Source organism: Chelmon rostratus, chromosome 9 (assembly GCF_017976325.1).
Source record: "Chelmon rostratus isolate fCheRos1 chromosome 9, fCheRos1.pri, whole genome shotgun sequence".
NCBI lineage: Eukaryota > Metazoa > Chordata > Actinopteri > Chaetodontiformes > Chaetodontidae > Chelmon > Chelmon rostratus.
In genome coordinates this window covers 25,937,112-25,963,738 of record NC_055666.1, presented here as the reverse complement: position 1 = coordinate 25,963,738, position 26,627 = coordinate 25,937,112, and the positions used below count along the sequence as shown (strand labels likewise).

Genomic DNA, 26,627 nt, shown 5'->3' with positions numbered 1-26,627 from the left:
CTCAGCTGTTCCTGAAGGACCCCCTCCAATGAAAATCAAATTTTTAACCTTGTTGACATGTTCATGGGATGTTTTTATATGCCACAAGTCATATCAGTCATGTCCTCCTTGGATCAGCAGTGGACCAATGACAGTCTCACGAACATGGATTCACACATCCAGGCTTTCATGCATCATGTAACTAAGGAACTAATCAGCTGGACAGCAGGGTGGAGCTTTCCATATCGTGCTAAAGTAGTCAAGCTGAAGGCTCATGTTATCTATTACCGTTACACTTCTAACGTTGTAGAGAGTGAAGCTAAAAGACATTCTGATGCATGGACTTTTAGGCGACCACGTGTGTGACCTTGTTCTTCTTTGGAGTCAGTTCCCGGTGCGAACATGTGTCGCTGAATACTCCTGTGTTACCGCTCGCCATTGTGTAGCTAGCAAAACCATAAACAAGTAGAGGTGTGTGTGTGTTTGATGAGTGAAGTCGAAGGTGAGTGGTGGAGGGGTGGGTGGAGACAGGCAGGGACTATTTCCATATTCATAGACCTCTGCTTAGTAAATAAAGGAAAAGGTGAGGAGTGGTGTGAATTTCTAAATATGTCATTTTGATGAACACAGATGTTTTTAGTGGTTTAATCAATGCCGCGAGACAAAAATTTAAAAAAACAAAGTAGGTTGAGGAACAGTTTCCTTTTTGATATTTGAATATGATTTGTTGTTTATTGGTTGCTGTACTGCAAAAATATGACCAAAATCCACCTCAGAAAACAGTGTTAAGAAATGTGCTTTTTGCTTCACTACATTTATTTGGCACCTGTGGTTAATCATCATGTTTTCACTTGGATTTGAACGACAGGAGGCACTTAGCTTGAGTACTGATGGCCACTGTGCTGCTGAACAGAAAGAGGAGCGTTGCCTGCCTTGGTTTTTTCAACACACCTGCCACCAGTAATAGGCTGTTTACTCTGTGTGTGTGTGTGTGTCTCTCTCTCTCTCTCTCTCTCTCTCTCTCTCACACACACGTTTAGTCTCTCACCCAGTTCCTGGGCTGGTCGATGCTCAACCCCGACACCTACGACAAGATGAACAAGCTGGAGAACAGGAAGGACATCTTCCAGGACATGGTGATGTACCACGTCAAGTGTCGCAAGGATGAAATCCAGAATATTCTGGTTAGTAAATGTAGAAAAGAGAGACCTGCTTCTCTAACAAATCAACTACTGCAAAGAAAATGTGTCACTGAAATGTTTTTAATGCTGATGTGAAGCTTGTGCTTCCAAACATTTTCAAAAGCCAAGAGTTTAGATTTTTCCCACGTAATTGTATTTTGGCAGGTTGGCAAAGCCTTGTGAAAAACCATTAGACCATAAGACATTTTACTTTATTCTTGTCTGTATCTGTCCTCTTGAGTATCCTGGAATATGTAAAAGTGGTTCTAATGACAACAACATCTCCCATATGAATCAAAAAGATTAAAATGTTAATACAAACAAGCTGGTAGTGGAAGAAAATGTTTAATTTGAGATAATTTAATGTCAGGTGACAATAGCACATTTTGACAGTGGTTTGTGGCTTAATTAAATCTGATGACCTTTGATTAAACTTCTGTAACGTCTTGATTTAGAGCAGTAGGGTTTTGTTGAAAACAAATAAAAACCACATTCGTTGCTCCAAGTAGGAGATGAAGGATGTGTTTTTAAGTAAATAGAGAAAAAGATGGAGGCAGAGCTCACAATGTTTCACTGGAAATGGAAGTCCCAATCCTGCAGACTTAACGCCTCGCTTTATCCTTTTATATTTGTGCTAGACAGATCAAACCAGTCCGTTTCAAACCAGTCCGTAGATGCGGATGATATAAATAGGTGGCTGAGCATCGTTTATAAACTGAAATAAGATGTCAGATTTTCTATGAGGTGATTTGTCAGTGGACAGTGAGAGACAAAGCAGAGAGATGACCTGGTTTGACCTCAGATCAGGAGTCAGTTGATTGATGCTGAACCGTTTCGTCCAAGGTGAGCGTTGATGATGTGTGTTTCCCCAGAACACCAGGGAGAGATGGGGGAAGGAACCGGACGAGTGTGAGGAAGAGGAGCTCGAAGAGATTCTGGTAAACAGCGAACGACGAACATGCAGCTTGTGTTTCAGCAAATTCCACCAAATGAGCAAAATGTCTGGAAATCCAAATGTATCGTCCATGCACGGCAAAAAAAGAAAAATACATTTCTCACTAGAATCCACATGAAGGCAAATTATGCACTTATATACATTTGTCCATCTCTGTTCACAGTCAGAGGTCTTGCCAAACTCGAAGAAATCTGAGATCTTGGAGTTTCACTTCTGTGACTTTGAACACAGTGAACTGGACCTGGTGAAATGTGGCATCAAGATGTACTACGAACTGAAAGTGGTGGATAAGTTCCACATTCCCAGAGAGGTGAGTGGTTGGTTAGTTAATTAACTACTTATTTGGGCCGTGTGATGTTCATATTTTTCTCATTTCTGTCTGTTTGAGATGTTTGAAACTGCTGTCAGACATTTTGCAATTAATTAACCGGATGCTTTTGACAAAGTGCCAAAAAAAGTAGATTGAGACAAACTTTTACAAGCAACAGTCAACTGTTGTTCTGATAGTACAAAAAGCAACACTACTACTACTCGGGTCATTTAACTGGCTTCAAATGAGGATGAATGTTCACTCAAATGAGGATTAATGTTCACATGAGGATAATTGTGGCTAATAGCATCTATTGCTATTAGCCACATTTGCTGTGGAACTTGCTAACGCCAAATTCAACAGGATAACCAGCAAAAAAAACAGTGAAGAAACATAAAAATGGCAAAACTTACAGGTTGAGCCTGATCCCAGAGCTTCAGTTTTGAAGTGAATCCTGATTTGTGCAGGGCGAGGTAAAATCATTAACGCACACAAAACGTAATAACTGTTTCCCAGATGTTGTTGTGGCCACATTTTCATCCAGTTAATCCACTGGATCTCCACTTCCTCAGATGGTGGGAGCAAATGAAGACAGAGAAACTGGTGTGCATTGCTCATAATGTTACCTTCACATCTTTGTGGTACCAGAGTTGGTGTTCTAGTGGTGAAAAGAGTACTTAGTGGATGTAACTCCAGTTCTACGAGTACATGCGTAGCCACAATAAAGCACATTATTTTTAATATGCTAAGACTGCTAGAGAGAAATTATAAAGCAGCTGCAATGTTGGTTGTTTATGTCCCAGTTTGATTTTTACAGAAAGTTTGTGTGTGTGTGTGTGTGTGTGTGTGTGTGTGCGTGCGTGCGTATGTGCATGCGTGTGCATGCGTGTGCACGCTCTGCAGGCCCTGGTGAGGTTCATGTACTCCCTCAGTAAAGGCTACAGGAGGATCACCTACCACAACTGGAGACATGGATTCAACGTCGGACAGACCATGTTCACCCTGCTGATGGTCAGACACGCAGATAAACTGACTCACTCACTCAGTAAACCCACTCTCCTCCTCCTCATCTTTCATCTTTCCTGTTCCTCCTCCTCCTCTCTCTGATTCAGAGTTATACACGTTCTTTCTCCTGCTCTTTCTTTCCTTTTGTCGTCATCTGCAGTGGTCTTTATATGTGATATATGTGCGTGTGTGTAAATAGGTCATTGTTGCCTGAACTGGAACATTAATAAGGAAACCAGTTAGCGTCACTATTGTTTATAGAAATATAGCCCCTACTGTTAACCCCTGTGTGTGTGTGTCTTCCTCACCTTTGTGTGTTTGTGTTCTTAGACAGGTGACCTGAAGCGTTACTACACAGACCTGGAGTGTATGGCCATGGTGACCGCTGGCTTCTGCCACGATATTGACCACAGAGGAACCAACAACCTCTACCAGATGAAGTAAGAGCGTCACGGGGGAGGAAAAGGGGAAGGTGGAGGGGCAGCGTGTCGTTTAATTAACTTGAAGGTGGCGGATTTGATGCCTGCACAGTCCAGCTGCTGGAGCATCTCGCTTGAGTTTGTCTGTCTGCTCATTGATTGAAACCTACGTTTTATTTGTATTTTTGCAAAGTTACTTAAAATAGTTTCTAACATACTGACCGTGAGAAATAATTCAAGTGAGCTTAAAATTGACTCATTCATTTAGCTTCTCACTCTTTTGCCTGTTTGGAAGCCATTATAGCCTCTTGGGATACATTGATCTGCCTATTTTATTTTTATTTATCCTTTATTTCACCAGGAAGGTCTTATTGAGATACAAGATCTCTTCTTTCAGGGGACAGGTATTAGAACCAGTCTGAACACCGAGGCTTCGGGCTTTGATAAATGAGAACACAAAGATTGCTGAGGCGAGCTGAGTAACAAGTAGTTTAAACAAAGAGCCTTCACAGTACAATACAGGTATGTAGTAGTGGCTCACAATTGATTTCTCCTTGGTCACTGGTAAAATACTGTGACAGACACATTTTCAAACAAAACTAACAGGATGAAGTGAATCAAAAACTCAGATATCAAGAGGGAAAACAACTCCCTAAAATCAAAGAAGACAGTGAGTAGACATAAACAGTATGATACATTATAAACATGGTTTTATTAATTATGACTCACTGCTGCCACGACCCAATTCCTTCCTCTCATTTTTGAAATCAGACTCTTTAATTGACTCAAAGTGACAGCAGCCGCTCCTCCTGCGTACAGACGAGCTGATCTCAGCTCTTTAGGCGAAGCTAACGTCACACACGGAGAACATCAATGAGCTGATATTGACCAGAAACACCTCCAGCTGCTCTGCTCCACCTGCTGATGGATGAGCTAATGTGAGCCGCCATTAGCCGCGGACACAGCAGGCCAGGCCCACCCTGGGTTTAACATGCATGATTCATCACAGTGTAACCTCCCAACATACTGTGTGTCTGTGTGTGTGTGTGTGTCTGTGTGTGTGTGTGTTTCCAGGTCTGGTAATCCTCTGGCGAAGCTTCACGGCTCCTCCATCTTGGAAAGGCACCATCTGGAGTTTGGCAAGACTCTGCTGAGAGATGAAGTATGCTGCAGTACACGCACACAGACACACATGTACACTAACACCTGAACACCTGTACGAAGTAAAGCAGCCATACAGCAGCATGCATGCAGAGAACATGAAAACCTGAAGCCCCGCCTCTCTTCAGCTAGCGTCTGTCACTCAGTGAGAAAAAAAATAATTAAAATTTAAATGAAAATTAACATGATTATTATTTTTCCACCATAGGGCTTTGCTTTTCTTATTGGAGGTGCAGCTGTTAAATCACATTTTACAGTCCAGACACACACTCGCCCCTGTACTTTCTTGAACTTCCTGGATTTCTTGTCGCTATTTGACTTTGACATTTCTGAACTTTCTCTTGTGTTTCAGGCATTGAACATTTATCAGAATCTGAACCGCCGTCAGCACGACATCGTCATCCACCTCATGGACATCGCCATCATCGCCACTGACCTGGCCCTCTACTTCAAGTCAGTACATGAACACAGCCATTGATTGATTAAAGAAATCCTAACTCAGTCTTTCTATATGTTATTCTACTGCTTTAAAGGATAACTTTCGTTTTTTACAACCTGGACCTTATTTCTAGCATTAAATACGACCATTTACTCACCCAGACAACTTTGGTGGCATTTGGAGTCGTTTTGAAGAAATTAGCCCCAGAGGAGCGGCGCGTATATCTGTATAATGCGAGTACTCGGGGCATCCATGCGCAGCCTTTATATAACGAATAATCTGCGGCGAAACTCGTTCATATTCCAATATTTTGTTCTGATATGCTGGTGCTATTCCCCTCTGAGCTGGCGGTCGGCTAGTTTAGCTGTAGTTTGGCACAGCTATGGTTCGTTATTGCGTATTCGTAGCCGACCGCCGCAGAGTCAGCCGTGTTGTGGCTGGCTGCTCGCAGCGCGCAGCGTTCGGTAATGACATCATCCACGTCAGAGGTAGTTGTCTAGAGACGCCGGATGTTGATAACATGCCACCACGGGCTCAGAGAGGAATAGCACCAGCATATCATAACAAAATATTGGAACTTATAAATTGATTTTGAAGAGGCAACAATTGATTAATCATCTGTAATCAACCACAGAGGCACAACATTTCCTCCATATGTACCATAGCAGACAAAAAAAAGGACCAAAACTGAATGAGAGTAAGACACGTTGACACATGTTCACACCTGCGTTATCAGAAACACCTTCTGCAGCCTGTCCAGTAAAATAATGTTGACAAAATGAGCAGAGTGGGGCGAAGCAACATCAGGTGGATGATGCAAAGACGTCTGTAGGAGACTGTGTCACTAATGCCTTGAAAAGCACATGAGCTTAGAGCCCTGGTCTGTTTCTGTGCAGGAAGAGGACGATGTTCCAGAAGATCGTGGACCAGTCCAAGACCTACGAGAACTGGAACGACTGGACCAAGTACATGATGCTGGAGACCACACGCAAAGAGATTGTCATGTAGGCGCGCGCACACACACACACACACACACACACAAAGGCAGACACCAACAGAGATATACAGACACACAGATCTCACTCGTGTTGTTTCCAGGGCCATGATGATGACTGCTTGTGACCTGTCTGCCATCGCCAAACCGTGGGAGGTTCAGAGCAAGGTACGCACCTGTGTGATCTCCACACAAAGTCCTTTCATACTTCACAGCAGCAGCTGTAAAATGGCTCTCCAGCCGCACAAACATCCAGCCGTTCACAATAATAAGACACACTCGTACACGAGCTCCAGGAGAGGCTCTGTAAGAGGGGAGCCAATGATGAAGTAGACAGAGAATGACATTTTGTCAGCGCTGCCATTTCTCTCAGCAGCGTTCAGCGGTGACTCCTGACGGCCTCATGCATCAAAAGCAACTTGGTGCTTTTCATTTCCCTCATCACCGCCTGGCAGGCTCAGCATTTTATTTCAGTTAACTATGTAATATACACATTGCCATCGAGCCTGCACACACAGGCATATCAATATGAACATGAAGCATCTCTGGCTGCTTGGCAGCCGCTGCCGGAGGGTAATTTTTTACCTTTATTTGTCTGCCTTTGACTGGAAGCATATGCTATTTTTCAGTAGCGCCTATTTCACATTGTTAAACACACACATAAGCTGGAGACTCACAGCAATTGCATCAACATAGAACCCATAATAAAACCTGTAATGTTGATTTAAAGCAGTGCCAGTTGAGCGCTGGTGAGGTCTTTGATACAGCATCTGTTGACAGATGGAGAAAAGATAATAATCTGTATCTTGGACAGTAGGTCCCAGGGTTGGGACTGGGACCGCCCAAGGACTTGCCAAATAAATCTGAAGAGTTGGGAGATAATTAACAGAATAAGCAGGTGGAGAAAAGCTTATTTCTGCACACACAATTCAGTTTAATCTGTCAGACTTTTTCCTCCAGGTTCATTCAGTCCCTTTCACTTATAAACAGACGAGTGAATAACGCTCACTTGGTAAAAGCAGTCCGTCTCTTTGAATGAGGAACTAATCCGAACTGTTAGCAAAGTCACATCCAAACTCCAGCCATGCTTGACTTTCCCTTTGAACAGGAGGCATTCAGCCGACTGAAGCTGAAACCAGTTTGACCTAATGTACGATTTGTTTGTCAGATTAATTTTATTATGTTAACTTATAAGAAAACAAGTGAAAAGTACTGTTGCTCCTCCCGCATTACACAACTGCTGCCAATTGGGATGTTCCACTATATTTTGTGGCATTTTTTGTTTTTTCCTGGTTTGATTCACCTTTGTCTGCACCTGGTGAGTCAGCCCTTCATCCCACACACACTGTCAGCGTGTCTATCTACAGCATCGGCCGCCCTCCTGCGAATTGCGCTCCAAAAGAAGTTTGATGACTAACTCTTCCCTTTTAAAGGTGAATTCCACCCTGAATACAGTGATAACACATTGTAGCTGTCACGAGAAACCCTCCACCCTCCGCCTTTGGCGATCATCATGTGCAGAGACCTGCAGTTGCTCCATACAAGAATTAAATTGAACCAGTGGCATGAAAATGAGACTCTGTTATACTGTAGCTCTGCTCGGATTTAACTTGATAAGATGTTCGGATTCTTAGATAAAAATCTTTTAAAGTAGGAATGAATTCACTCAGATTTTTAGTGATGATAGATGGCCCTCTCAAAGATTTTATGGAGAGACAAAAGCTGGAGCTGCTTCATTCTTGATAAGATATTCTGCTGACATTTTTATGGCTGATATTTTATTTTTCACTCAGTTCTGCTTCCCACACACACACACACAGTGTCTGTCTACAGGCTGTGCCAGCCTCATGGCAATTGTTCCCCAAAACTGGCTTGATGACTAACTCTTTCTAAAACGAGGTTTCTTCCCTGAATACAGAATTCACATATTATTCAGATGTCACGTTGCTCCTTTTTTGGGTTTGTGAGGGCAGACAAAAACAGGCTTTCAGCTCATCAAGACACAAAACCTGAAACTGCCTCACGAACTGCGAATAAGAGTCTCATTTATGGGACATTGTAAAAAGTTTATAGGACGATTTTAACAACGTGAATGGGAAGATTTTCCTGCTTGATAGAATGCCACTCAAATGGAAATTTAAGTATATGACAGAATGCGTCAGAATATGTAGAGCTGATATTATTAGTCTGTCAACTACGGGAAAATATATCTACAGCAGTTTTGATCACTGAGTGATCGTAGAAGAACTGTCTCTGCTTCCAGTTACGTGACGTCTTGCTGCTTTTCTCTGACTGTGCATTTGGCGTCTGGGGTTTTAAAAATGTTTGCACAAATACAAGCAACTTAAAGTTGAGTTCTTGGGCTCAGGGGACTTGTGATGTTGTAGTCCTACAAATACAGATGCAACATATTGTTATTATCATGCTTTAAAACTTTTATTCTGAAAGTGTCGTTTCGAAAGTTTCAAAAATGTTACTGTTAATGCACTTGAGATGAGTAAAGTAACGAGTAAAGTCACTGTGATAGTTGTACATATGATTGTTTTTATCGGCTTTTCTTGACTGAGACAAATTCCTATTGACTGACTTTTTGATTCACCCTGTAGGTGGCGCTGTCAGTAGCTGCAGAGTTCTGGGAGCAGGGAGACCTGGAGAGGACGGTCCTGGAGCAACAGCCCATTGTAAGGACACAGAGTGTGTGATGCTTGAGAGAGAGATGCTGAAAGAAGATTTAGAGGGATGGATGGAGGCAGCATCCATCTTATTGACACCCCCCAGAGCAAAAACCCCAATCCCCCTCCAGCTCCAGCAGCGCTGTGGCTGTATTTATAGTTGATGAAAAACTCAGAGAATTAGTGAAGCATAATTATCGTGAGTAATTATTACTAATGTGTTACGGCAGGATGTAGAGTAAGTGTTAGCTAAAACATTTGTTTGCTCAAATCGAAAACTGATTTGACCTTTTCCTTTAAATCTGATCGTCACTTCTGATGATTTGATGTAATTTTACTAATTGCAGTTTCATTTAGGAAGTGTTAAAATACAACGTTTTTATTGCTGCGGCATAAAATAATGTTTAATTTTGGTTTAAAATAGCCTGAAAAAACCCAGCAGAGCTGTGATACTGGCTTGTTGGACCCATTTTTTTGTTTTTTTATAACTCATCTGAACAAACATGAACACGATCCTACAGATTAAACAAGTTGATAATGCAAATTTAAACTCCTACAATCTGCAAAAAGTAATTTAATGTGTAAATCAGTGTTTTCATCAGTCAGTTTGGATTGTGAAATGTTGTTTGTGGTCTTGGATTTTTCTGTATAATTTGTTTTCATAGATTTCTTTGCTTTTTTTGTGCCAGTAAGATAAAGTTTGAGAGGAGGAGGAGGAGATTTGGTGGGTGGACAGGAATCATGGGAATTGAGGCAGGACAACGTTCTCCTCCGGGCTTCAATTTAGGACGGAGAGCGGGAAGGACACGAGGAGGGAGAAGGAGAACAAGAGACAGAAATGCAGTCGGAAGACAAAATGAAAAGACAGATTTAGTTCCCTGTGGCGGCGGTGTTGAGCGATGTACAGACCATTATGTGGAGCACTGATACAGAAAGAGCAGGCGCTGTGGCCCTAACCCAGCCGACCGTACCCTCCCCGGGCTCTCGCTCCTCCATTCTGCCTCCCTGTCTCTCTCTCCTCTCTGTTTCGTTCCCTCGTGTCCTTGAGACACTTGAAGTGTGAGAAGCACCATCCCACTCTCTCTCACCTCTCAGAGCTCTGGATTTAATAGCATCTGTGTCAGTAGGGAAAACTTTTCATTTTGATCAGTTTGTATTTTCCCAGCAGTCGATTCTGTGACTCACTGTGGTCTGACAAGAAAAAAAAAAAGGACTTTACAGCGGCTGTGACACTTGAACAGTTTTGTCAGGAAATGTAGGTGGGCAATTTCGCCAGCAATTAGAGCCGGCGTGAACTTTCTCTGACAGGTTTTCACAGTCCAGTGTGCAGGTACAGCAGGTACATTTTACATGTGGCTGCTAATGGGAATCTAATGTAACTTCACATGTTCATTCAAACTTTATTTAAACTTGGAAAGGACGCAGAGGAAGTAGAGCCCTTTTTGAAAAATATACAGATTTTACACCTTTTATACCAAAGACAGTGATGCTTGTCTGTAAGGAGCGCTCACTCTCTGCTGCTTTTAGGAGACCTTTTGAGTTTCAGGTTCTGATTGGATGCTTCCAACCTTTGAAGTTCTTTTGTACAAGCTGGATGAAACAGCAGTTTCTCAGTTAGTGAGGATGGAGCATTCTCCATCTTTGTGATAAATGCATTAAACATTTTGGCTGAACAGGGAGTAAAGCAGTTTGTGTGCTTGTTTGTGTGTGTGTGAAACATTTTATTACTCTGTTAAAGCTCAATGTGTTTTTACATCAAAATATACCCTTTAGTATTATTGCTACAGTACTCCTCAGTAAGGTTTAGGAGCAGGTATTTGTGAATGTTTTCAACATGTTTCTCTCTCTCCTTCAGCCTATGATGGACAGAAACAAAGCTGCTGATCTGCCGAAGCTGCAGTGTGGTTTCATCGACTTCGTTTGCTCTTTTGTGTACAAGGTCAGACGCCTCGCAGGCACACAGAAACATTCATTCCCTTTAACCTGCCGAATACAGCTGGCTGAGCTGCAGATTTACATGCAGCTCTGACACCTGTAACGTTTAATCTCAAGACCGCGTTGTAAGGATGTCCAGTCTGGGAATTGATGGCCTTGTACCTTGGTATTGACTTGATTTTGGGCTGAGTAACTTTATTTTAAGATGTTCAGGTGTACAACCCGATTACCAGAATCTTTGTTGGCACTCATTTGTTCTCATTATTTTTATATGATTTAATAAATGTTAACACTTTGGATGTAACAAAGCAGTACTGATTTTAATGTGATTTGATTTGGGTTGACTCGTCCTCCTCTCCTGCACCCCAGGAGTTCAGTCGTTTCCATGTGGAGATCACCCCCATGCTGGACCGCCTGCTGAACAACAGGAAGGAGTGGAACGCGCTGAAGGAGGTGCACGAAGCCAAACTGGCCGAACTCGAGGAAGCCAGGAAAGCCAAGGAGGAGGAAGCTCAGAAAGCCGGGGCGGCCAAACAAGGTAGGAGGCTGTCAGACGTGAGCACACACCGGCAGTGCATTGCTGTCTCTGTTTCATGTGGGATGTAAATGCCTCTGAGCCTGAACAGGCCATATGCCAATTCTGAGGTACATCTGTGTGAGAAATTTGTGCTACAACTGCTGCTCAATAACCAGAATAACACACAAACACAGTGTCTCAAAAAGGTTTTCAATGCATTTTTCTCTTCGAACGATAAAAACATAACTTCCTGTTTTCTGTCTTCCTTCCTTCCTTCCTCTTGCAGCGAGTGCAGCTCAGGCACAATCAAAGACTTGTATTCTCAGCTAAAGACGCCACATCAGTACCAGCTTGCTTGCTACATGGTTGTGGTCCAGCGCTGGGTTTCCCTAAAAAGAGCTCTTTTTTTCTTCGATGTCATTTTTGAGATTTCACCTGCAAGCTTCACGTTACTGAGAGCTCGTTTCTCACTTCAAAACACCTGTCACGATGTCTCTTACGTGTTTTCTGATATTTGTCTTAACTTTTTCCTGTTCTGCTTTCGTTTGCACTGCTTCTTCCTGTCTTTCTTTTGTCACTGAATTACTCATTAGATGCTCAACAGTGGCTTGATGGTGTGTTCAGGCAAGCATTTTCAATACACCAACAAGACAGAGTTTCCATCAAATTCAGTATTTATGCAACATCACCGAGCAAGTCTTTTTGAAGTGATCAAAATGCTTATTGTTGCAAAAGAAGATGAAAATAATAGCAGAAATGGTCAAAGACAGTCAACAACCTGCAGCTCTGATGGTGTGGTATTATAGCTTTTTAAGGTATTTGCATTATATCGCAGATTTGGTAGATGTGGCTCCTTTATGATGCAGCTGTGTAAACACAGAAAGCGAAACTGCTGCAACCCTGACTGACAGCGGGCATGTCGATACTGTCTGCGAATCAAATGTCAGCAGTTATTTTGTACTTTTGGCTCAGGTCTTGTGACATTAGCTGTGTTGGCACATTATTCTCAGCTTGTTTGTCTACATGCTCCCAAGTGGTCTAAATTTATAACTTTGTAATGCAACATGCAACAATCAACATGAAAAGAAACCGAGGACATCGCTTCTATCGCGTATCGTACATGTATCGTGTCCTGTAATCAGTTAGTGTCAGTCTGATTCTACTCTGCAGCATTGGTTTTTCTGTATGCTGTACATTTACATCTGTTACAAGCTTGAACATAGTAAAGCTAATCAATATATGCAAAATTGTCTTTCAGTGGGCTAATTTCTCACACTCAACATGCAAAATGTAATGCTTTTATTGTAGTTAATGAGGAAATGCAAAATGCTTGTACGTCACTTTGTTGAAATTAGTAAAGATATATCGCTATTTTCCTACTGAATTACACTAATGTCTGTGTTTTTACTGAGCGGTGTCTGTGTGTGACAGACTTTAGCTGTGTAGTGTTAGTGTAATAGTGTTAGTGTGTTAGTTTTGAGTGTGCTCGTAAATACTGATGATGATTTCGGATCAGTTTCTTGTGTGTATTTTGTTCATCGGAGGCCTGCAGATGAAGCTACTGTTGTGAATAATACATTCGATGAGCTAGTGTGCATACATGTCTACATAGTTAAAAGCAGTATCTAAATATACCACCTCTCACTGCGTGTGAGAGGAGCACTGCATCCACATCCATTTGAGTGGTTTCATTGTTCTGCTATAGGAAAGAATCGTGTGCATTTCAGCATTAACCACTCATGTCTGTGTGTATGATGAAGTGTTTCTACATGGACAGCATATTTGCACTTCTGTCAGCATTTCACTTCTAAGCCACAGACTCGTTCCACTTTTTCTGCATGTTTGCTGAACTCTCACTGCACTCTCATTTCATTACCGAGAGAATCTGTTTGGAAAAGTTTTGCCCTCCTCTCAGCCATGAGGATTTACAACCCAGCAAGCAACTGACTGACAGCAGTGTGCAGGAGCTGGCCAAGTGTTGTGCCAAAATGCATTTCCCCAAAAATAGGTATCCCCCGCTGGTAGAGTGTCTTTGCATCAGTTGCTAGGCAGGGAGCAGAAATTCTAAATGTTTTCATCCTAAACCATGAACGTTTATTGATCCTACACAAAGGTTTCTATCGGTTATTTATTAATTAAGATTAAGATTTTTTTCCCCAAAATCTGATTGAACGAAAGAACAGAGTCAGCACTGATTTACAAAAGTTAAAACTGGGTTTAGTTCTGTTTGAAAGTACAGAGGTTTTCAGATGTCTCAGTTACATATAGCCATTGTTGTGACAGCACTGTAATTACAACATGTCAGCATGTACTGTAGTTAGGACCTGTGTCATGCTGGTCAAATGTTGTTGTAGTCTAAAGAAGCATGTCTGCAAAACCACATTTAGTTCAGTCTAAAACTAGATGCTCTGACATATTTTGACCCACAAATGACAAAATCACTGTTTACTATGATCAACTCACCTTGAGGTCTAAGTAAGAGCAAAGTAAGCGTTAGGTTTTTTTTATCAAACATGTTGTCTATTTCACTGTTTAACATATAAATAGTAACTGTTGCGTGCATGAGAGTCTGCAGCACTAAACTAACTAAACACATGCATAAAGACGACTTACACAAGGCGAGGTATTAATACCTGCCAGCTGCACTATCCATTTGCATGCATTTGTGTTTGTACATATTAGTTAATTCTCCCACCTAGAGCCATACATAATACAGTTATAAAACACAACATGACGCCAGAGTGGGATAATGAAAACTGATCGCAACTGGAGCCACAACAGGGGGCAGAACATGAGCTAAATTCATCATCGCCCATCCCTCCCTCCCTCACATGCTGTAGTAATGTAATAATAGCATGGATACATAAGCTGTGTGGCGTCACGGGTGTATGACGTAAGCCCCCATGACGTAAGGGCATGCTGGGAGCTCAAAGGATTGCCGTATATGGTTGTGATGATCAGCAGAGCTAGCAAAGCTTGGCTCTGACGCAGGGATAACCCGTGACTGCAGAGGGAGAGAGAGGGAGAGAGAGGGAGAGGGAGAGTAGCAGCTGCAGTACAACCAGCGAGCCTGCAGGAAGGGAACTTTAGCCTCATTCTAGCAGCGATCGGGGGCAGTCGTGACTGCAGAGCTTCCAGCCTGCAAGCCACTGCCGAGAGAGCGATGCAGGACTATTTATAGGACAGCTATGCATGGGTCGGCTGCAGTTTCTAAGCAGAGGAAGGCGCTTGACTAGTTCGCTCAGGCTTTGTTGCCCCAGCAAAGCAGTCATCAGCAATTTATGATGCACACTTGTATGTTTTAGCCGATGATCTGATCACACAAGAATAACCTGAAATTCTGACAGCAGGATCACCTGCACTTCAGGTAGTGATGCAAGTGCAAGTGTCAGAGCTGCAGCACTCAGACCATAGAGCTGCAAACTACCGACCATTTCCAGCATGAGGTTTTGAAGCTATTAACAAATGTGTGGCATTTTTATCTAGCTAATCACTGAAAGGTTTAATTGAACAACTGGATGAATGAACCAATCAGCAGTGAATAACGTATTACAAATTACTCCTGTGACCTGTGGAAGCAAAGCACCTGCGAAATAGCTGCTGCAATACTTGAATTTTTCCCACCTTCAAAGCCAAAAAGATATTACAGTTAACACAAAAACTGTGAGAGAGATGTGATCTCAGGAGGGCACGCTGATGTGATACATGCACTCTTTAATACATGCAGAAAACCATAACAAATCATCAGTCGCAGCAGGTGTGATTTATGTGGCTGCTTGGATCAACATACCTCATGAGGACAGTTAAGAGGCTTATACCAACAACTTGTGCAATATGCAGGAACTGTGCAGAGACCAACCACATCACAAACTGCAACACAGTGCATCTGTTTGGTGAGGTTAACACCAAATACTGCCAGCCTGTGAAGCAGTTGTTCTCCATCTCAGGGATTTTTTTAAGGGTAATTTGATTTATAGCCGGATGAAAAAAATAAAAAATCCTGAATTACAAATATATTGTGATATACTGTGAAACCTAAATTTTACCAGCTTAGAGTTTAATATCTTTCTCTGGGGCCAAGATAAGTAATGATGCAGCAGACAACATCCAACATTAAAATGAAAAGATTACACATAAATGCAACAATAAATCATGTCAAAATAGAGCCGAAAATGTGGAATTTATTCAAGCGGGTAAAAAATGGGGTAAAAAAGTAAAATATAGCAGAGGTTTTTAGTTGTATGCCATCATTTTGTACATATGTGTCACACAGGGTCAGCATCCACTGAATGTAAGAGTTATCAGTGTGTTGTATAAGGTGACCTTTGACTTGACACTGGTCTCTGCAGTCATGTTCACTGTCTGAGCTCAGTTGGTGCCTGAGAACGCTCACTGTGGCTAATATGAAAAGCTCATTTCTCATTTATTGCAATTTAATTTAAAGCACACTTAATTGGTTTTGACAATGTTTGAGTCCATCTGATGGGTTAAACATAAAAAAAAATCTGTTATATTTGATGAAAACTGAAGGCCACATAAAGTGTGCAGAACTAACAGGTCGTTTTGTTATGCTCATTTCGCCTCTTTTTGACCTGCAGATATTGCTCCCCTCCTATAATCAATGTAATGAAGGCTAATCAGTGTAATTCTGACAATGCTGAGACGAAATTCCCTTAAAAAAACCAAACCAAAAAAAAAAAAGCCGTCATCCTCGCAACCACCTGTGTGTTTTTTTTCTTGAAACATTACCCAAATCCTTTATTAAAATAGTTGCTGATTGATTAAGTTGCTCTACAGTTCACCCCTTTGGCCAAGCAGCATATATTTTCTGAATGCTAGAATTCGTTCAGGTTTCCCAAATTAGCCCAAGTGTAATTCAAAATGATGCAACTTGACTTTGAGATGTGTCTTTCTGGCAATATGGCACTCAATCATCAGCCAGTCTCTCTGGATGAATTGGTTGCCCTCATTTTGACTCATTTTAAAATTTGGGTGAATTTCTGACAAATCGGTCGTCATTTGGAGCCGGTTTGAGGGGTCACAATGATTCAGACACATTCAGAGATCTGGTTCTTGAACGACCTGTTGGATTTCTGTTGGTCGGCTGTCTGCAGTTTGAGCAGTTCCACGGTCCATGTGAGCTCGTTTTATATTACTGAAGTAATGGTTTATATGGACTAAATCTGACGGAGGCTGACCGTTGCTTCTGAACAGACAGACCATAATGTCTGCATCTTCAGCCATGTTTGGCTCCATATTTATCTTTTTTCTTCTTTCTGTTCATATTATTCCTGTACAAACTACTACCGTTTGACAAATGAAGGAAGGAAGGACAGACCGAAACAAATGTGCCTCAGTCACATCGTTCCGAAAAGGCCGATAAGTTTCATTCTGAAAATGATCAGATCGAATCATCGTTCACAGAATCTCAAGATGGGCGACGACACAGACGTTGCGAGGTTCATGGTTGACAGTGTGTCTTGTCCTGGTGTCCTGTCAGAGCCAAACTGAGGCTCATGGGGATGAGTCTGTGTGTCTAATAACTCTGCACTGCACTGCAGAGCAGCTCTGTTTGCTGCAGTCACGACTGCCCCACAGAAACAACCAAACAGAGGACAGCAGGGCAGGAAATGGCTGACAGGATGATTTCTAAGCATCTGCTTTCTCCTCTGGCTTTGGGCTGTGCAGTTAATCACCAAAGTTTAAAACAGCTAATGCTTTTCAGATAACAAGTATAATGATGATAATAATAATAATAATAATAATAATAATAATAATTAATAATAAAAATAAAAATAACATAATTATAGCACTTTACATACAATTTTTAAAAAGACAATAAGTTGATAAAATACTATGAAAGAAACAGTAAAATCAATAAAAAGCTGCTCTAAAATAGTGAGTTCTTAAAAGCGAACTAACAGCTGACAAAGCATTAGCTTCCCTGATCTCCTCCGGCAGGTCATTCCACAGCTGAGGGTCAAACCTTTGACAGAGGAATGACCTGCCAGAGGATCTCAGATCACATTTAGGTTGGTAAAAGGTCACGGGGTCAGCTATGTACTCTCCAGCTAACTCCTGTACAAACCTTGAAAGTGATCAGTGAAACGATCTGTTGTAAAACAGACTGGGAGCCACTTCCTGTTGGAGCTGGTTGGGAGTCTAGCTGTGACATTTTGAATCAGCTGAAGTTAAATGAGTGAGAATGCATGAATTACTGTTTCTTGGTAAATCAAAGTGACCTGATTTTGAAAATGTCCTTAGTTGGAAAAAAAAAAAACATTATTAGACAACAAGATGAATACGCTGGTGGTTGTTAAAGATGATACTGAGGTTTCTTGATGTTAGACGAGAGGGGACGAAAATGGGAGGAAATTCTGTGACGAGTCTGGACCGATGATCATGCGTTTTTCTGAGTTTCATGGTAGAAAATTTGATGCCATCCAGTTTTAATGTTAGTATATACTGAAACTGCTGCAGTCTGACCCCCGTCATGAAGGCTGTGATGTTCCACTTTTGTTGAAATTGTTTTAGAGAAGCATTGATTAAATTTGTGGTCATTTTGAAGGCTGGACTTCGTTGTGCTGTTGGATTTAAGTACGTTAGACTGACAGGTGCGTAGTCCTCATCAGTAGAACTGGTGTCTTAGAGATAAAGCAGGAATATAGATTGGTGGGTGTGTTGTGTGTGTGTGTGTGTGTGTTATTTGGTTCATTTCTAACGAGTGAGATGCATGTTTGTAGTGAGCTCCACCAAGGTTGCTCCTCGTCACTGATTCTGTTTGTGATGTTCATGAACAGAAGAAGACCAAACATGCAAGAAGGAGTAGTTTGACCGGAGTAGTGTGCAGGATGAAGAGCAGCAGGAAGTGGCTCAAAACAATAATTTTCTAACCTGGTATCCTCGTCTTCTCCATTAAATTCTGCCATGCTTGAACTGGTTTATTGAAGTCCCTGAAGGACCAGAGAGTAGAGGAACAAAACCCCTGGCATTCAGACTTTTTTCTTTACCATTTTTTGCATGAATGAGTGCGTCGAGGAGGTCATCATATTCGGGATCAAAGAGCAATTTAGTTGGAAAATCAGCGTAGTGACCAAGAGACAGCGCAGGCCCATTCTCCGGTGGAATTAATGGCCTTGCTGTTGGTGTGAACGTCCTGTCAGGACTGTCCTATCCTATCCTATCATTTTCTCTACTCTAGAACTAAATGTTCCAAAGTTTAAATAAGCTCCTCTAAACTTGCCTGATGTGGTTTTGTGTTGCTCAGCTGACAATGAAGCCTATGGATCCGTGTGATTTTTGGTCAGTATCTCTTCATGGCCTGAAATGCTTTAATCTGAGATATTATCTCTGTATCAGGCCTCCCTGTTTTACCATCCATGAGATTGTTTACTCTTATTTGTATTCTTGGTCTTTCTGCCTTCTCAATGGCCGTTGCGCTCCCGACCAGACTGAACAGATTTGCTATTCGGCTTTTCCTCTTCCCTTGTGTGTCCTTGGGGCTTTGTAAAACATAATGTGTTTAGTTGGTGTGGGAATGCCAGGAGACCAGAGAGCATCAGTACAGCAGTGCTGGTATACCGATGTCCTGTGCACAGACATCATCAGTGCAGTCACTGACATGTGGATCACAGTTTAGCCAGGCGGAAAATTGCCAGCGGCCTGTTAATAGGATGCTGTTTAACCAGGGGGACGCTGGAAAGAGGGAGTGTCCATGAGCGTACTGCTTTGCGGAGCCGAACCTCTCCACAGCGTGAATAGACTGATCACAGCAGTCAGGTAAACACTCAGGCAGGCACAGTGCGTGATAATATGTCTAAAGATGAAGAACTGCACGGAGAAACTGACGTCTGTTTGTTACAGATTACAGTACGACATGATTCGCTGCAGCACCAAGTACTAACGACATTCAACACAGCAACTCCATACAACTGCAAACTCATGCAAACAATAACAGCGAATGAGTGTTTTAAATGCAGAAACATTTGCACCGTCCCGTTGCAGACAAAAAAACATATGGTGGATGGATATAATAAAACAAGCACAACCTATCGTAGCTCTCCAGCAAGTCAGAACTGTCTTCACTGAGGTGTATCTATCTATGAAGTTATGATGATTACTTGGCCAATCACAAGATATTTCTGACCTTAAAAACTAATATTTCAACCTGTAGTAATGTGTGAAGTTTAAGACAGAAGTAGACGTGAGTAAAATATCAGTAGAAGTAGCTATAGTTTTCCTCCTGGAGGTGTGTCTTCACCACAATTTCATAGTTGAGAGGGAAATGAGAATGAAAATATTTAATAGTAAACAGCATTCATATGTAACCTTTGTGGGGCCAAAGCAAAAGTTTATCATACAGGGTCCAAGCACACCAAGGACGTGACAACCCACTGGCCAGGCTTCACCGCTGTCTGACAGGGCTCTGCAGAGACTGAGCTCGCTCTCTGTTTGGAGAAATTCAGTTCTAAGGACATAATAACAGAATTCCACTGATGCTTCATGTTCTATAAACCAAAGACTGGATGCAAGTCTCAAGTTTCTGTGGTGAGAATCAAGCAAGTTCAGGCTCAGTCAGAGGCTTCTTCAGGTCTGACTCGTGGGGAGTCCCAGACATTTATCCTTTTGCAGGATTGTTCACCCTTTAGTTGCTGAGTTCACGTGCGAGTTATTTCTTCCTCGATCAAAAATCACCCCATGCACAGAAAGATGCTGTTCATTAGGATTTTATTTTTTGGAGGCAAATCAATGAATATATGTACTTTATACAGTATATGAGGAGCACATCTCTACAGTTTCATAATGTAAACAATCTCTGAAGAGAAATGTATTCAGTTTAAAAGGAAGCCATAGTCTTCTGTTTTAAACTATTTACATGAATTAAAATATAATTTATAACATCAGATACTTCCGCTTCTATGAAACTAGATTTTAACAATTCAAAAATACTGAAATGCCTTTGTCTCCACATTCTCAAGACATATGAAATCACACAAAACGGAGAAAATAACACCATTTAAAGACATCCAAACTAAGTGGCGTATAAATAAAAAAAAAAGAAGAAACGCAAAATAAAACCAACATATGTAAAAATATAAAATCTCACTAGCAGTATTTACCTTTTTTGTTTTTACCAAAAACTAAGTTAAAAAAAGAAACAAAAAATCATTTATGTGAATTTGATAGTCATTAGATGTAAATCGACAATAAAATCAATAGTAATGAAAAACAAGAACAATGTATGCCCTTTGTGTCAAAATATTTTCCTCCACCAAAAAAAAGCACCCACTCACATTTAGCAGATTTTGACAGTTTGCAGTCCCTACAAAAGTGCCCATCTGACATCACTGTTGCCATCAAGTTTGACAGATTACCCATTATTTTCTTTGCATTGTACAACTGTTGATGCTGAAATGTGACACAACCATTTTGCAGATCAAAGACAGAAGTGGGATCTGAAGCGAGAGTCAGGCCGCCGCTGCCAGCACTCCTGACCCGGTAGGGGCTAGTTTGACGATGTAGCTAGCTGACCGATACATTGTTTTCAGAACTAAAGAAACCGTAAGTGACACAAAACCAAAAGTGTTTCAGTGGGCCATGGCATTGGAAACATGACATCTATAAAACAGAATCTGATGCAGCCGCTGAAAAACGTCACATTTTTCACGAGCCATCGCGAGCCACGCTCTTTATTGTTGAAGTTTTATTTTTTGGTCAACTTGCCTATCAAGTTTTGTGGTTTTCTTGCCATTTTCCATTTTTTTTAAATGAAGAGTGGAAAGAAAGGTATTGCATTCTGACAAGGGTAATTCCCTTTGGAACGTTTTTTTTTTTTTAACATTTTTTTTTTATTATTTGGATTCGTTGTCCATCGATCTAGGACCTAGACCAAGTGGACAGCGGTTTTATAATGTTGAAATGTGTCAACGTGTTCTCAAAACACTGAGGAGAATGGTCAACATCAAAGTTTTCTATAAGAAAGTATATAATTATCTAGATATCTACACAAACACACAAATATATATTCATATATATGTATATACCTTTTTATAATATGGCTATTGAAAAAAGTTTTAATTACGTCAGTAATTATTTAATAATAAACCACATTGGATTGGAAAGGAGTTGAGAAAGTAATAATAAAAGCTAGTGGTAGCTTCGTTTCCCCCCCTCGCCCCCGATTGATTTTTAAGGCTTGCCATGATGAAAAATGGGGTTACTTCGATGTCATACACCTCTACAACAATGGAGGCACCCTCACAGGCACAGCGACAGCCGCTGTAGGAATCCCACCACATGCTGCAGCTAATTTCAAGTCTGAGTTCTGGATCCCGCGTAGAAACTGCAAGTTTTTCCTCCGTGATAAAGAAAACAGAGCAACAGGTCAAACAGGAACTGCTGGGATTTGCTCACTAAAAGCCTCTTAAGGAAACGTTTTGGTCATCAGTCAGAAAAACAACATTGGAAAACTTTCCACAAGGGTTTGAAGTCACAACCTCAACCCCTGTCCTTTCTAGTGCAGTGTTTCAGTGTACAACTACATGTTCTCATTAGTTTGGCTGGTGAAGACATTTACGTCCTCTGCTTTTTGTTTCGACAAATTTGTGTCAGTCTGCTTTCATGACTTGGTTTCTATCAATCAGCTTTATTAATTTAATCTAAATGCTTCCCCTTTGTGGATGAAGTAAAGGTGCAGCAGTAAAAGTGGGATTTCTCCAGCGTCTACCTCATCTGTATCAACGAGTCTGAAACTTTAACTGACGACTGTATTTTTTTCTTCTTTTCACCCCCCCACATTCCTTCACCAGAGTCATACAGTTTATGAATAGTTATTAGCTGTTACTGTAATACAAGTATGTGTTCAATGCAACTCAGATTTGAACAAACCTGTGCACCATCAAAACGTGGTAATAACATAGTTACAATAGCTTCCTTTCAATGAGAAGAAAATATTGTGAAGAGATTTCACTACTTGGGACGTTATTTGTGCAAGAGTATATTAGTACAATTTGTATACGTGTTATGTGTTCACGACACAACTGACCACATTCTTCCTGTAGTTTGTTTTTATGATGCTTTTTTTTGTGTTTAACAGCAGTCTACATACAGTACAGTAGCCTATTGAGTCCGCAGCTCCAACATCGCCCGTGTTGTAGTTCAACAACCAACCACCCGCTATACATTATCACCTCAGTTTTTCGGAAAGGCTGTCTTAAAGATAAGATTATTGTGTATTGCATTTCAAATTGCTTTATAAGAAAACAGAAAAAAAAAAACATTTAAAAAATATTTTGTCATTTCATAAACAGCAAAGAAATAGAACCTTCTAGTGTGATAGTCTAAAGGGATACTGGTATCTTTTTTGTCTTTCTTTTACAGCAGTGTTGGACTTTGCGTGAAGTCATTTCAACGTAATTTTTTTCCCTTAATTTCCTCCCTGTACTGAACAAACGTGAACTCATAAGAACAAAACTGACCTGACCATCTCCTGTCTGATTAGCAATCAACTGTGACCCGCCACCTTTAAAAAAACACACAATACATTTTATGTTTACAACGAGGCATAGTGCTATATACACATTTTATATTCATATAATATATTTTCTTTTTTTAATATGTAAACCAGCACATTCTCTCACTTTTTAGTAGTATACATACTAAGCACAAATACTCATTCAGTTGTTTGTGATTGGTTTTGTTAAAATATCTAAATTTTTTTTCTTTTTCTTTTTTTTTTTTTAAGTCGACACCTTGTTTCTCAATCAGTATGTATAGCACTAAATTGTTTTTGTTAGTTTTGGACATCAGCAAGCCTGGAGAAGGTGTTTCCCTCGAGGCCACGTCACTTGATGTTGTTTTTTAACACTGAATAAGGCGCCTTTGTACTTAGTGTGCGTTCCTAATAAAGTCAAAGGAGAATCGAGTGATGTAAACATTCAATTTTTTGTGTGTTACCAAGGAGTTGATTAGATAGAGAAAGGACAAGGAAGAGGATGAGGAAAGAGGGATTATCTGTTAAAAAGCGGGGAGTTTGCCAGGGTTTGGGGAAGACCTGGAAACAAGGCCTTGAACCCACCGAGAGACAGAAAGCGATAGAGTTAAAGTTAGAAAGTCGGGCTGCGTTTTATCGAGATTCCTGGGAAAGGAGAGGAGGAACAGGTGAATCAGTAGGCCTGGCATGTCCCTGAAGAAAACAAGCAAATGAGGGCAGGAGGAGAAGATTGGGAATCCCCCCCTCCAGACGCACTCAAGGACCAACCAACCACCGAGCCACCGTTCAACCCCTCCTGACCAACCTGCAAGCATCAGCAATGTCCGACTCAAACACGAGACAAAGACAAAACACTCAGTTATACAAGGACACAAGGTCGAGACTCCAAGAAACGGACACGCTAAAAACCGTTATGAGGCAAGCGAAGGAAATAGTTAGAGAAAGAGAGATTATTCCCCTCGCAGGGGCTTAGTGGTAGAAGGAGTCATAGCATAAAAAAAATCAAACACAAACCCCCAAACTACCCATAACCGCCCATCAGCTGGGGAAACCCTCACACAGAGAACACTTCTGACAAAAAACAAAGGGATGGATGTGAGGTAGAGATGCTCAGCTGATACAGTACCTCCCAGACGAGAAATCTGATTCTCGACCGAAGCGTTTCGTTACTTTCAAGCCCATCCCTCGCTCCTTCCCTGGCTGTGTCGTAGGTGGCGGTGTGGTGCCACCGGATTGGCAGGCTCGGAGGCTCTCTCCCTTTTTTACGGCGGGTGCTACTGGCTGTGTCAGGAATGTAAATTAGGCGCTACCTGGACTGCGTTTCAAGCCACAATCAGTCACATGCAGTCATACGGATGACGAAGCAAGTCTACCTTTTTAAAAGCACCAAAAAGCTCCACAATCTTTGGGCAAGCAGAAACGGGGAACACGACAATTACATTCAGATTCTTGAATACATTCCATTTGAATCAGCAGATTCATCTACTTCCAGCAATGGCAATATTCCATAGGTGAATTACAGGAAGCAAACTGGTCTTAGTCTCCTTTGTACTTTGAAACCCAACGCAAAGCTTACCAAATGTCAAGGACTAATGTCACCAGGAAAAAGGAGTCCTGGACAATCCAAACAGCTGAATATTTCATTTAGTGCTTTGCACTGTAATGACTGATGGACGTTATGTGAAAGAAGATTGGACAGGGATGGTTTGGACACGGTGCAGATGTGATGAATGCTGAAAGCGCCAACGGCTACCAACTATATTTCCCCATTTCAGTCCTGCTTGCTGCAGTCCAAATGTAAACAGTAACTGTTGCATTGGCTGTGGCATTCGGGGGGTGTCGTTAGGCTGCAGCCTTTATTGGACACATGTTCAGTGGGACCCTATCAAAGATACATCAAGACCCCTCTAGATGTGGAAAAAGTTGACCTGGAAACGACCGATGAAGCCAAACGTTTTTATTCGGAAAAACCGACGATCTGTTTTCTAAATGGATAAATTTAAAACTACGGATCTGAATCACTGTGACAAAATAGCGTATCTGTCGTATTTCAGAAGCAACTGACAGGATTAAACCACGCGAGCGCCAAAGAACTTCACGGGGTGTCCAACAGCAATCGCCCTCTACACTTTGATGTCATAGAAATATATTTCTCAGATGCTTTAAAGTTAATGTTGCTTTTTAAACTCGGTCACACTTGAAGCTTCTTGGTGACCCGTTGTCAATTTGACAAAGTAGAACTCAATTGGTATCTCATCTGATCTTATTTTGAACCTGGTTCACATGCTCAACATTTAAGATGAGTGCGTTTCTAATAACTGCTTCAGTTCACATGGGTTGGAAAATATTTTGAGGTGAAATTTTTCCGATGACAGAGTCAGGGTCTTAATGTATAAAACGCCTACCAAACAGCCTGCAGCAGCCAGTAGCAGAAGCCAAAATAGTCAGCATGGCAGAGTTAGAGATTAGAGTCAAAAGGGGGAAAGTGGAGGACAGCGGAGACATTTACCTCCTTACAGTGCATAGATCAAAATCAAGGAAGCACTACAATTACAAAAAAGAAAAAAACATGATTTTTTTCTTCTTCATTTTAGATTTGTAAACTTTATCAGTCATCAAATGATTACGTTAAATGTTTTTTTATATATTCTTTGTCCATAACGCACACACAATAGATTTTAAAATTTAGAACATCCACAATTTTTCGCTAAAACAAACCAGGGTTTTTTTTTGTTTGTTAGTTTTTTTGTTTTTTTTCTGGTTATACAACCACACAACTTCACGGTGAACGTAGCTTGCTGGTTCACCACCCGTGACCGGAAACAGGGATGTTTTTTTCTTTTTTTTTACAAAACAAACAGAACAAAGAACACGCACACGCAGAAACACACACCACGACGACCAACGCAACGCAGGAATAGCAAGGATTTGCTACAGAGGTCTCTCACGCCCGGCTTCCACGGCGGGGCGATGATGTCACCAACACGGACAGCTTTGTTATTGTTGTTCAGCTGTTTCATTATTGTTTGTACTTGTTGTACCATTGCTGTTGTACCATTGCTGTTAAAAGTCCTATTTCCTCCACGGTCTGTTAGCTCCTCCGAATCCCAGTGGCTTCCTCGTTTTTAAGCAGTATCCTCCGGTGAAAGAAACTTAAAAAAAACAAGGTCCTTATCGTTACTTTATTCCAATGGTAAAAATGTAAACATTTTGCGAGGTTGCCTTGCATGGAGGTACTGAGAGGCCTGTCAGAGGGCAGAGCCGTGTAGTCGGAGGGGTGTTGCTGCAGTTCACTAAGGCTGGCCAGTCAGGGGCACTGTGCTGTCAGCGGTGCAGGGACTTCTGGGCCTCCTTCAGCAGAGTGTCAAAGTCCAGTGCATCGTACTTGCTCTTGACGGGGCCCGGACCTGCGTCATCTACAGAAAGACAAAAGGGTTGTTTTCAAGAAATGGAAGAAATCCAAGTCAAAGTCTTTGTAGAGAACATTTCTTTTCAATCTTTCTGGAGTACGATTTGCTTTTAAATATCATTTCAGATGGACAGTGTGCTTCTTAAACACAGGAGGCGTA

At 41.4% G+C, this 26,627-nt stretch overlaps 2 protein-coding genes across 3 annotated transcripts in view; one reads left to right on the top strand and one right to left on the bottom strand.

The window, feature by feature from the left end:
- The window catches only part of pde6a (phosphodiesterase 6A, cGMP-specific, rod, alpha), a 28,720-nt gene extending 15,782 nt beyond the window's left edge, over window positions 1-12,938 (top strand). For both annotated transcript variants that reach the window (XM_041943899.1, XM_041943900.1), the window contains exons 12-24: window positions 1,020-1,163; window positions 2,033-2,098; window positions 2,279-2,425; window positions 3,329-3,436; window positions 3,761-3,870; window positions 4,924-5,011; window positions 5,363-5,463; window positions 6,346-6,453; window positions 6,548-6,611; window positions 9,050-9,124; window positions 10,971-11,054; window positions 11,420-11,588; window positions 11,854-12,938. In XM_041943899.1, coding sequence (XP_041799833.1) covers window positions 1,020-1,163; window positions 2,033-2,098; window positions 2,279-2,425; window positions 3,329-3,436; window positions 3,761-3,870; window positions 4,924-5,011; window positions 5,363-5,463; window positions 6,346-6,453; window positions 6,548-6,611; window positions 9,050-9,124; window positions 10,971-11,054; window positions 11,420-11,588; window positions 11,854-11,897 — 1,308 coding nt within the window. In that variant the 3' untranslated portion in view covers window positions 11,898-12,938. The remainder of the gene's footprint in view (window positions 1-1,019; window positions 1,164-2,032; window positions 2,099-2,278; window positions 2,426-3,328; window positions 3,437-3,760; window positions 3,871-4,923; window positions 5,012-5,362; window positions 5,464-6,345; window positions 6,454-6,547; window positions 6,612-9,049; window positions 9,125-10,970; window positions 11,055-11,419; window positions 11,589-11,853) is intronic.
- A 10,295-nt stretch (window positions 12,939-23,233) lies between these two features.
- The window catches only part of ppargc1b (peroxisome proliferator-activated receptor gamma, coactivator 1 beta), an 86,689-nt gene continuing 83,295 nt past the window's right edge, over window positions 23,234-26,627 (bottom strand). Inside the window, 1 exon segment of the mRNA XM_041944041.1 lies at window positions 23,234-26,474. Within this exon segment, the coding sequence (XP_041799975.1) occupies window positions 26,383-26,474 (92 nt within the window). The 3' untranslated portion in view covers window positions 23,234-26,382.